This window comes from Ursus arctos, unplaced genomic scaffold (assembly GCF_023065955.2).
Source record: "Ursus arctos isolate Adak ecotype North America unplaced genomic scaffold, UrsArc2.0 scaffold_9, whole genome shotgun sequence".
NCBI classification, from domain to species: domain Eukaryota; kingdom Metazoa; phylum Chordata; class Mammalia; order Carnivora; family Ursidae; genus Ursus; species Ursus arctos.
Window position 1 is genome coordinate 54,127,345 of NW_026623111.1, and position 12,830 is coordinate 54,140,174.

The following is a 12,830-nucleotide window of genomic DNA, read 5'->3' on the forward strand; positions in this document are numbered from 1 at the left end:
GGGAAGAAAGGAATAAAGAAAGGGGGGTAATCAGAAGGGGGAATGAAGCATGAGAGACTATGGACTCTGAGAAACAAACTGAGGGCTTCAGAGGGGAGGAGGGTGAGGGAATGGGATAGACTGGTGATGGGTAGTAAGGAGGGCACGTATTACATGGTGCACTGGGTGTTATATGCAACTAATGAATCATCGAACTACATCAAAAACCAGGGATGTACTGTATGGTGACTAACATAGTATAATAAAAAAACATTTAAAAAAATATGCTGGGTCTTAGAGTTTAACTGAACTGCTGAAAGAATGAAAACCTACAGAACTGTAAGTTTGCAGTTCTCTTTCAGCTGTCATTTAATGAGGCTAACACTGGAATAAGGGTCTTAAAAGAATCTGCAACATAACAAAAATGTTTTCTTTTTACTTAAATTCAATTAATTAACATATAGACATATAGTCTATCATTAGTTTCAGAGGTAGAGTTCAGCCATTCATCAGTCTTACATAACACCCAGTACTTATTACATCATGTGCCCTTCTTAACACCCATCACCCAGTTTCCCCATCCCCCACCTCCCCTCCCCTCCAGCAACCCTCAGTTTGTTTCCTTTGGTTAAGAGTCTCTTATGGCAGCAATGTCCACAATAGCCAAAAATGCTTGCTTTTTTTTTTTAAGATTGTATATGTTTATTTGTCAGAAAGAAAGAGAGAGAGCACAAGCAGGGGGAGCGGCAGGCAGAGGGAGAAGCAGGCTCCCCGCTGAGGAAGGAGCCCATTGCAGGACTCGATCCCAAGACCCTGGGATCATGACCTGAGCATAAGACAGACGCTTAACTGACTGAGCCACCCCGGTGTCCCCCAAAAATGTTCTCTATTGAGTATGCAGAAAAACTAAAGCAAGGATGCGGAAAGAGCAGAGGACCCTCTACAGAGTCTTCCCTAAAAATCCTCATCACAGAGGAAAAAAAATTTCTGTGACTGCATGAGGTGACGGATGTTAACTAAACTTATCGTAGTAATCTTTTCACAATAGATACGTATACAAAGTCATTACGCTGTACATCTTAACTTATACAGTGTTATATGTCAATTATATCTCGATAGAACTGGGGGCGGGGGAGGGCAGAAATGTAGTTTCACAGGCCTCTTAGGAACTTCCCTGGTATAATCTGAAACTAGCCCCTTGACACAGAGGTCAGGGAGAGACCAAAAAAGCAGGCCACTCCATGGTGGTAGGTGGCAATTTTTATAATAACGAAGGGAACTTACATACGAGGCTTGTCTTGGGCGGCAACAGGATGAATGGATCCCCACACCTGCCTACCAAATCTTAAAATCTTATAAAGAGGCCTTAACTGGGCTCAGGCATGTATACCATGCAGGTGTTTTCAACACCACATTACTATCTCAAGGAGATGTCCTTACAGCAGCCTCCAGGAGCGAGAAAGGCTAGCAGAACCCACATTCCAAAGACAGGGGAGGGGGAGAGAAACCTCTAAGTGCCTGAGTCCAGCTCATGGGTCAATCAGTGGTCACATCTTTTTTGATCACGTTCCCCAACAGGAAGTCCCCCATAAATTCTCGTAACACTTTGGACCCTATTTGTTTGCTTTTATGATTCTGTCAAATGATTGTCATTATTTATGCATATGTCTTGTCTCCTCAAGTAAGCTGGATTCATGTTCATGCATTCAACAAATATGTATTGAGCACCTCAATGTGCCAGGGACTGTTCTGGGTGCTGGGGATACATCACTGGGCAAAATAAAAATGCCTGCCCTTGTAGACTTTATACTCTAGTGGGGGAGAGAAACCATAGAATGATAAATAAGTAAATTATATAGTCCACTAGAGGGTGATAAGTACACGGGGAGAAATGAACCAGGATAAGGAAATACAGTTTGCAGGTTTTTTTTTAATTTTAATTTATTTATTTGCAAAGAGAGAGAGCACAAGCAGGGGGAGTGACAGAAGCAGAGGGAGAAGAAGGCTCCCCACTGAGCAAGGAGCCTGACATGGGGCTTGATCCAGCATGACCTGAGCCAAAGGCAGACACTTAACCAACTGAGCCACCCAGGCGTCCCTAGAGTTTGCAATTTTTAAAAACAGGGTGAGCTTCATGAGAAGATGACAACTGACCAGATGTCTAGGGAGTGAGTGGTGTTGACTGTTTTGAGGGCACTTATCACAGCTGAATCACCAACAATTGTAGCACAGTTCCTCGCATGTGATAAATATTTAATAAATGTTTACTGATTAAATAAAATTCAAAAACTTGGCTAAAACCACGCACTAGATTAGTCAAGAATAATGTGTCTTTAGTGCATCAAAATTGATTCTTACTGAAGCATGAGCATGTCCCAGCTTTATCCCCCTGCCAAAAAACAACAACAAACCAACACTGAATAATCAGTTATATGGAAGTTATGAAAAATTACTGTTACCATTAAAAAAAACAACAACAACAGAAAAATGCCTCTTCAGGAAACTGACTTTTACTAATCAGCCTCCCGTTGCTTTAAATCCAGAGTCAGCATGTACTTTCCACAGAACCCTTGGATATGTATGTCAGTTGGCCTTGGCTTTCCGCCATAAGAAGTTTTATGCGCCATGATAAACATTATGTTTGTCAAGAGGGACCTTGCCTCTTAATTTAATTTTAGCTTTAAATGACAAAGCTACTTCAAATATGTACATGTATGAATTCAGCGATTAATGCATAATTATACCATACTTATAAACTACTCATCAGTAATAAATTATATTTTACCTTACATGCAGCAAAGTTAACACGGGTAAACTTTTCAATAAATTATCTCACACGGGTATATGCTTATGAATCTATTTAATTGTACAAGCTGTGCTAGAGAATACATATTTTGGATACATATTTCATTAGATTCAGTTACAACACAGATGATTTCCAATGGGAATTTCTTACACTATCTTGATTATCAAAAAAAAAGTCTGTATCATCTGCCACCAAATCTGTACTATGTCAAAATATATTTTTCAATTATGCATTTAATTATGTCACTTTCGGCTCATTGGTCTCATAAATGGAGGTCCCATTTTAAATTATTTTTGCAAATATTTCCAAAACATGTTTTCCAATTTTCTAGTGAAGACATGTAACTGACCTATGTTTACATATAAATTTTCTCTGCACAGTAATACTTTTTAAAAAGAGAATAGTGCAGAAGGTGCAAAAGCTCTGGCTCTCCAAGGCAAGACCAAAAAAAAAAAAAAAAAGTGAAATTTTCTCCTCTTGTCTATTTTTAAATGCTAGGAATTGTATTCTTAAGGTAGTATACCCCTTCGGGCAAGGATTAGGAGAGATTTCAATACTTTGAGAACATAGAGTTGAAAAATAATTTCAATAAAAATAATGTTACTATTTCTATTTGTGGGTAGTTTTATATTAACAAAAAAAATCACTATTTCAAATTCATTGGTAGTAAATATATTAACTTTCTGGATCAAAATGAAGAGCCTTTCAAGAAAAGGAGCTGTGCAGTCAGCAATGACTTAACTAGTCAGGGTAGCAGGAATCCGGGGTCAAGGCTGTTTCCACCATTCTGGTCTGACCGCCATATGTAAATGGCACCCGATTTGTATAGCACTTGTTTCTGTCGTAAGTGTAGCAGGTCTCACTGTCTTCATCACAGAGATTGCTCTGGGAGGCAATAACTATTTGATTACCCAGCTCCACTTCTACAGGATCACATTTTTTACAGCTGAAAAATAAAAATATTCATTAGACAATCCCCATCAAATGTTGTCTCAGAATCTGAGTAACTATTAGTTTCTGTCCAAAATTAGCTAGCTCTTGCTTGTAACTCCTTTCAGACCTCAGCTACTCTACAATACGGAATAGTTAATGGGATTTTTCAACCTTTAATATATAAAAATTAGTTGAAAGTGAACAATACAATTAACGATATGATAATATGATTGTTTCGTCTATACCATACAGCAACTTCTACTCTCTTAGGTTTGTTCCCACCTCTATACTGGGATTAAACAAGTTCTTTATAGTGACAAGGAAGGCAGAATATTTTTAAGAAAAAGAAATTGTTTGATGTTGGATTCCATAGCTTCCAAAGAAACACCTCCATGTTAGTATGTCTGAAATCCAATTATTTAACCATTAAGACAAATTGGCCCTTCTGTACTAATGGCAGTAATTTCTTATTTAAAATGAATTCATAGCTAACTTTTACCTGTGATAAAGTCTTATAAATTTATGATATCCAATAACTAACATAGAAATTAATGTATTCAAAAGCTCAAATTATATTGGTAAATGTTTATACCCCATATTTTCAGAAACATTCCTACTAACAAGTTTAAAGTTATTAACTTCCATATCTATATTAGCATGAAAGAAAATCTCTTACAGGTCAGACAAATGGTACACAAATTTGGTTCTCACTGGTGAGGTGGGATCAGAGATATTCTCCCGGTTGTTCAGAGGAACACTAAAAAAAAAAAAAAGAAAATAAATCAAAATAATGACACTAGCAGATATTGCTATTTTTGGTAATAGGTATATTGCTGGGATGGTACTTACAATTTCATCAGGAATTTAGTACATTTAGCACTCTATAACACTCTAAAATCACTCTACAGTAACACTCTTTACTCAGATTTCACAGTAATTTGCTATATTTTAAACATTTCCCATCTTGGGGTGCCTGGGTGGCTCAGTCGTTAAGCGTCTGCCTTCGGAAGCTCAGGGCATGATCCCAGGGTTCTGGGATCGAGCCCCACATCAGGCTCCTCCGCTGGGAGCCTGCTTCTTCCTCTCCCACTCCCCCTGCTTGTGTTCCCTCTCTCGCTGGCTGTCTCTCTCTGTCAAATAAATAAATAAAAATTGTAAAAAAAAAAAAAAAAAACATTTCCCATCTTGTGCTTATTCCTGTCATAGCATTTACAATACTGTATTGTAATTGCTTTTTAAACAGTTTAAAGTTCCCTACTAGACTGTAAATTATTTGACAGCATGGACTGTGTTTTATATAAATTGTTGTATCACCAGCTCCAATCCTCAATGGCATTCAGTAGCCCTCAATAAATGTTTGCCAAATGAATGAATCTATTCTTTATTAGATTGTGAAGGCTCTAGTAATATCAGAAAAAGCTTTAAATAATGAGAAAGATAAGATAATAAACATGTATGAGTATCTACTGTGGGTTTTCAAACACTATCTTAGATGCTTTTGTCCATTAGCATACTTAATTTTGTCCACTTAGCATATTTAATCCTCACATAAAGTCTATGTGTATATATACATACATACATACATAATTATCTATGGAAACAGATTCATGTAAGTGCTACACATCGAAAAGAGGGGTGGGGGGGCGCCTGTGTGGCTCCATTGGTTAAGTGACCAACTCTTGATTTCCGCTCAGGTCATGATTTTAGGTTTGTGAGATAGAACCCTGCATCAGGCTCCATGCCCAGCATGGAGATTCTCTCTCTCCCTCTCCCTCTGCCCTTCTCTGCGCCCTGCTCTCTCTCTCTCTTAAAAAAAAAAAAAAAAGGGGAGTAGAGACATAGGTACTACAGTCAATACATTCAAACAATGGCTAATATCAGAAAGTATCTTTGCTTACAACACACAAAAAAAAAGAAATTGAAAGTGCCACATACATAATTCTGATGTTTCTCTCCACAATGTCTTCATTAGGATCTTCGGGAGAAGGGATGATCCTGGAAGTAATCCGGGCACACTGACATTTGTTGTCAACAAGAACAGTCCTTCCATCTTCATCTTGGGCTTGAAAGATAAAACATATTAAGAAGAAAAAGGGGAAAGTTCTGTTTCTATACTTTTATGGAGTTAATTTATCTTTTCTCCAGTAGAAAAACTAAGTTTTACGGTTGATCATTTCAGCTTTCTCCATTTTTGTCCTCTTTCCTAGTCTAAAATGCTAAGCGGAATCTCACAGCATTGTGAAGGAAATCCAAAATCCAAATGCACTCCAAACAAACTGTTTTCTTTTCCCTTTGGCCCAGTCTGTGGGAGCCTGGGCTAAAGAATTCTAGTTTTCATTGAAAACGAATAGAGGCACAGCTCTCTGAATAATGTAGCCTCGTAAAAATCAGTGCCAAATGACTACATGATACAGAAATCAAAAATCTAGACTAGATTTCTCTCAGACCAAAGTAATTATTCAAAAGTGAACAAAAAATAACATTGGACTTTATAAGTCCTGGTTTGAAGTGTCACATCCTTCCTGAACACCTATTTATATATATATATTTTTTCTCCTTTAGATTGGATTAGAGTTAAGAACAGGCACATTTTCCCCAAGATAACTCTACTTTGTGAGACTTTTGAATATTCTCTACTATAATTTTCAAAAACTTAATTATATTCTTCTTTTTATAGCAATCAGGTTATCATGGCATATGATTCAATCAAATAAAATGTTATATTTATTAAAATTTCTTATAAGAATTATTTTAAAAGATATGGCATATATAGATGTAAAGTGCTATGAATTTGCAAAAACAATTTAGAAAATATTGTGAGATGTAAGTTGTATTTAATATAATATGCCGTTTATAGAAAAAATAGTAAGTGAATGGATACACAGATGACCATTAAAGCCTTAACTCTGAGTATCAACATTTATTGTCTAATCTGAATATTGGACAAAGAGGTCTGGTAAGTGTTGCAAGAAATAAACAAAGAAAATTTCTTATTATCTGGACTTAGATCAGTTAACAGGCATTTGAAGAATCAATAACAACTTAATTTAATAGTGCTAATTAAATAATAATGATGTTTGATATGTTTTTGTTTTGTCTTGTTTTTAAATTAAATATTTTTAGATCATTATAAATTCACATACAGTCATAATAAATACTAGAGATAGAATCCATGTACATTTTACCCAGTTTGTCCCAGTGGTAACATCCTGCAAAACTATAGTACAATTTCCCAACCAGAACACCGAATTTGATAGAATTTACCGGTGTTAGCTTTTACTCAATGTAGGGTACTTAAAACAAACAAACTTATAACCCACTACCATAAAATTAACCCATTAAATATGGTTTTTATTTCTATAATTTTAACTAAATGACCTTTAAAATTTCCTCCCAGTAAGCCTCAACTTGAAAAAAATATTTAGCACATTAATTCAAGTTACAAAGGTTAAATGATTAGGATAGATATAATTGTAACTGGAAGCCTAATTATTTCAGAGGTGTCCCAAAGCACAGAGGACATAATTGTATTTTAGTCTTGATGATAACAGTCATTACAAAAACATTTAAGACCATTGTTTTGTACTTCTAATTGTTAGAAGTACTTTACAATGCATTATTATGGCATTACTCATAACTTCTTAATACATCTTCTGATAAAAGTCTGTAGAGCATTGGAGAAGAAACATTATGAATTCAAGATAATAACTCTTTTTAACATTTTGAAAAGAATAAGATGACTTAAATGTGTCCTCTCCCCTGCTCCTATATTCATGACTTTTAAATCTTTCTTTTTTCTTTTTTAATTTAAATTCGATTAATTAACATATAGTGAATTATTAGTTTCAGAGATAGAATTTAGTGATTCATCAGTTGCGTATAACACCCAGCGTTCATTACTTCAAGTGCCCTCCTTAATGCCCATCACTCAGTTACCCCATCCTCCTACCCACCACCCCTTCAGCAACCTTCAGTTTGTTTCCTATAGTAAGAGTCTCTTATGGTTTGTTTCCCTCTCTGATTTTGTCTTATTTTATTAAATGTTTTTCTCAATAAAATGCAAATGAATGTGTAATGCATGATCAAAAATACAGATTGAGTTGAGTGATTTGACTATTAAAGTCTTAAATAGAAAATTTCTATATTTTATTTATAGTATATAATTTATTTTCTTACCAGAAACCTAGGAAAAAACTATTAATTTTTATTACCCTTTACTGTTATTATATAAAAATATTAGGCAGTCTAATATATCTACCAGGAAATGTACAAACACAGGCAATTCACCAAGACTTAAAAGCTTCTAACATTCTCACTTACAGGTAATATTTTTCCAAATAAACCTGTGTTATAGATTGTGCCTTGCTTTATTCCAAGAATACCTGAGACATAGCAGGTGCTTAGTAAATATTTGTTAAATTTAATTCAGTTCAAACAAATAAGAAAATATACTTAACAACACATACAAGATATGAACATAGTGAGTATACTAAAAGGTGATTCTCTAATACTGGCAGAATACGAGAGAAGTGAGGAGTGTGGGCTATAGGGTCAGATGGCCTGGGTTCTACAGGTTTGCTGTGTGACTGTAGGTAAGTTATTTCGCCTCTCTAAATCTCAGTGGACTCAACTATATGTTAGAAGTATTAATAGTATCTATCCTCAAGTGGTTACTGTGAGAATTAAATGGAATAGTATGTGTAAAGCAGTCAGCATAATGCCTGGAAAATAGTATGTACTCAGTGATAGATCTTTTATATATGTTTTCATATATGTTTACAGGTATACAAACATGTTCATAAATATCTATTTATATATAGAGAGATACATAAACTGTACATGTTTTAATACTACTATCTTTGTGTTTAAATATTATTAGAAATGCATTATTTCTAATGCTAAATTAGTATAAAAGTATATGTAAAATGACTACTCTTAATTACAACATACCCTGTTCTGAAATAAGCTCAGTAAGTGTTAGAAACAATCAGGCCAAATTCTATCACTTCTAACTCATTACCCTTCTAGATGAAAATTATTACATCTATATTCAGAGCGTATTCCATTTTCTACAGTAGTTTGAAAGGTTAGTAAACAAAATAACCAAAGTTACGCCATCAAGTCATAGGCAACCTGTATAACATCAAACATTGTTAAAGTGTCATACTAAATCTGTAGGCTCAGATCCAGGAACGTTGTTAGAACTAACATCAGTCTCTCTGGGGAAGTAAAATCCCAATGCATCCCATATTGTAGTTATAGTAATTATTACTTCATTTCTCCAGATTATTCATTTAAGATACTCAAGGAGAGGATTACTGATTTTCAAGATTCAAAATGAGTGTTTATATAAGTATAGCTATCAATACTTTCCAGAAATTATATTTTCTTATTCTCTAAGTTATAGAATGCAAACAACTAAGAGGAAAAAAAAGAATAAAAAGAATTACAATGAGTTTTCTCTGCATAAAGATCACTGCCCATATAAAGACTAAGGCATGTTAGAAAATGTGGCCAGCTAGCTAGCTAACCAAAGCACAAACATAAACGTTTACATCTGAAGAGCAGATCTGTATTACATTTTTCCTTCTACGTGGGTTAATTTTCAGAATACCACATACCTGTCACAAGAACAGCTTTAACAAAAATGGCTAGGACTCCCCAGAAAAGCAAATGGTTCTTCATCTTGACTTCACGTCTTTTGAGAAACTGAAGCTAAAAAGTCAGGGTTAAGGTGTGTGATCTGTAAGGAGTGTGCAAATGATGGTGCTTCTGCTTTCTTAAAATAACACTCCAGGCAGCTAACAAACTAAAAACAATCACAACTGCGGTTGGAGTCAGAAATTTAAATGCTGCACTGGACAGAGATGTATGTCTCCGATTTCTGTATTTTCCTCCAAAGTATCCCCCCAAAAGCCATGCTTTGATGCAGTAACTCTTTATTTTACATTTACTCTATAAAATTAAACATGAAGATTAATAATAACTTCAAGTCAGGAGTACGTTAAGAATGTTTAAATAGGGGTTCTCAACTTCATTTCCTAGATAATAAAGTTTTCAAATCAAATACGTGACATTTGTTGTACCTAGAACAGTAAATGAAGGGAAGAGAAGGAAGAGAAATTAATTAAAGCCTTTTAAGGTCCCAACTGTACCTTAAGTCAACTTTTTCTCCTAGTCCTTAATTAACCAAGTTACCAGATTTAAATATACATATTATACATGACATACATAAAATATACATAATCCAATTGCTTTCAGTTATTTTATAAACTCAAACATAAAATTGGAATTTGAAACAGAGACTAGATGTATAAGTTATCATGGTTTAATTTGATAGCATTAAGGCAGACCTTGTGTTTGATAATCTAGTAACAGCTTTCGGAATTATAAACCCATGAAATGATTTTCATTTGAGATGCCTCAACAGAAAACTGGATCACTGCAGTATTTCTGTAAGTTTTTGTCATTAATTAGTGTCAAAAAGCAAGTAAGCAAACAAACAAACAAGTAAACAAAGCCCTGAGCTTTTGGACAGGGCATCCCCCTACCCTCTGCCACAACATGTTAGAATTTCCTGTCTCTTAGGCAGGGTTGGTTCCAAGAACATATATATATATATACACACATATATATATGTGTGTGTATATATATATATATATAACATCAAATATGTTACTTTTGGTTCTCAGTTCTCTAATTTTTTAAGGGTCTCCTAGAATTTTGAGAGGCACTAAAGAAATGCTTCAGGATCATAAGTAGGCAAGCAGATTTCATAGCTAACAGCAAAAGGGGGCAGAATGAAAACTAATTATTAAAGGCTGGCACATAACTGAATGTCTAACATGAACAAAGTGCCAGACACTAGAACATATAATATTACTGTACTATCAAATTTTACTCTCATTTTAATTTCTACTATCATAGGACTTAGAAACTACTTGGGGTTAAGAAAAACATTCTAGATGGGGTGACTGGGTGGCTCAGTCGTTAAGCGTCTGCCTTGGGCTCAGGGCGTGATCCCGGGGTCCTGGGATAGAGCCTGGCATCGGGCTCCATGCTCCGCTGGGAGCCTGCTTCTTCCTCTCCCACTCCCCCTGCTGTGTTCCCTCTCTCGCTGTCTGTCTCTCTCTCTGTGTCAAATAAATAAATAAAATCTAAAAAAAAAGAAAAAGAAAAACATACTAGATTCACATGAACAATTGTATCTATTGGGGGAAAGAAAACAAATCTGAAAACACATTATTTTAGTGTATGGGCAGGATGTCAAAACAAGTATCAACACTTAAGAGCTCCTCACCTCTAACTGTAGTTTCTAAATAACTGATTTATTCATTCACTCCAAAACAGTAATTAGAAGTTAGCTGGATACTTTTTTTTTTTAAGATTTTATTTATTTATTTGACAGACAGAAAGACAGCCAGCGAGGAGGGAACACAGCAGGGGGAGTGGGAGAGGAAGAAGCAGGCTCCCAGCGAAGGAGCCCCATGTGGGGCTCAATCCCAGGACTGGGGGATCACGCCCTGAGCCCCAGGCGGACGCTTAACAACTGAGCCACCCAGGCACCTCTGGATACTTTTTTTAAAAGTCATTATTTCCTTGAAAATAAACTCAAGTCTAGATTTCCTCCCCAAAGCAAGTTGGATAAATCCTTGGGGACAAGAAGTTTCCCCCAAAGCTTAATTTTTATAAAAGCAAATATTAAGTTGATTTGTAATTACTAAGCTAAAGAAAATCTCTATATTTGATGTTTCTATCCTTTCAATCTTACAGTTTTGTATTTCTATGATGTAAACTATGCATCTAAAAGAGAAAAAAATAAATAAAATAAAATAGATTACTCAATAAAAATAAGGGGTAGAGACCCAAGTGGCACATTTGCCACCAGAAGAGAGTTACCTATACCTGCAATATAGGATCAGGACCAGTGTATTGCCCAGTGTGGTCCAGGGATTATTTTCCCTAGAACCATCTGGAGTACTACTCAAAATATGGATTTCCTGGCTACACCCAATCAGAATTTCTGCAGATGTGACCTTGGAACGTGTATTTATAGAAAGCCTTCCAGTTGAGTCTAATGTACAGTAAAGTTTGAAAATTCATACACTAGAAGCATGGCGGGGGGAGGGTGATAACTAGCAGTATTATCTATTTACAGAAGATCAAGAGGTTAATAAAGGTAATTTTTAAAAAATAAATAGGCTTACATTGAAAACAACTTAGCTGAAGCTTCTATTTTTATAATTCTGTGCTATAGGTGAATTGTTTCATTATCTTTTTAGCACTAATCAATTATATATAAATAACAGGTCCTGGTTTAACCTTTATACCCATTTCATCTCGAGTTTTAGTTATGTTCTTCCCACCAAAAAATGTAAAATGTGAATAGTAGAACACTTTCTACTATGCAAGTTAGTTAAGTTACTGGGAGCTTAGCCACATTGTTCTAAATTCTTCCCCAAAATGGTTTATTTTTCTACATTCATATATAATAAGATTCTTACAGTAAAAGTTTCAGTGATAGACTCATCCGGATGAAAGAGATCCTAAAGTAATTTAGTCTCACCTTCTTTACTCCCACTCAAGTTTTGTTTCAATTTCCTATACAGCAGACAGTCTGAGTTCAGCATTTGCTTAAAAACCAACAGGTCGATGCTTCACTTCCTCTGGACACAGCTTATTATATACTTGGGATATTCAAATAATGACAAAGACTTTATTCTCTTGGGACACAAAAGATGCTCTCCTTGTTTTGCTCCTACCTCATTGGTGACTCCTTCTCAGTCTCTTGCTGAATTTTCCCGTGAATATTGAGGTTTGATCCTCAGCCTTCTCTTTTCTCTCGTCCTCACCTTAATTAACTTTATCTGATCCCATGGCTTTGACTACAGGACATGCTGTAACTTTCAAGTGCATAATTCTAGACTTTACCTTGACTGGTGAGCTCCAAACTCCTACATCCAACTTTCTATTTCATATCTCCACTTGTCTGTTTAACAGGTTTCCAAAACTTAACCAGGCAAAACAGTACTCTTGACAATCAAGCCACCCTCACACTTCCAATCTGATCTTTTCCTATTTCTAGTCTTCCTTATCTCAGTATATCCACTTA

At 35.4% G+C, this 12,830-nt stretch overlaps 1 protein-coding gene across 4 annotated transcripts in view; it reads right to left on the reverse strand.

Moving 5' to 3' along the window:
- Positions 1-2,824: 2,824 nt before the first annotated feature.
- JCHAIN (joining chain of multimeric IgA and IgM) overlaps positions 2,825-12,830 on the reverse strand; it is a 41,717-nt gene continuing 31,711 nt past the window's right edge. For 3 of the 4 annotated variants that reach the window (XM_044388208.3, XM_044388207.3, XM_026510022.4), the window contains 4 exons: positions 9,340-9,433; positions 5,654-5,780; positions 4,395-4,475; positions 2,825-3,731 (listed from right to left, as the gene is read on the reverse strand). In XM_044388208.3, the coding sequence (XP_044244143.3) occupies positions 3,527-3,731; positions 4,395-4,475; positions 5,654-5,780; positions 9,340-9,403 (477 nt within the window). In that variant the 5' untranslated portion in view covers positions 9,404-9,433 and the 3' untranslated portion in view covers positions 2,825-3,526. Of the gene's footprint in view, positions 3,732-4,394; positions 4,476-5,653; positions 5,781-9,339; positions 9,497-12,830 lie in introns of those variants that run through there. The other variant, XM_057309834.1, reaches the window with a different exon arrangement.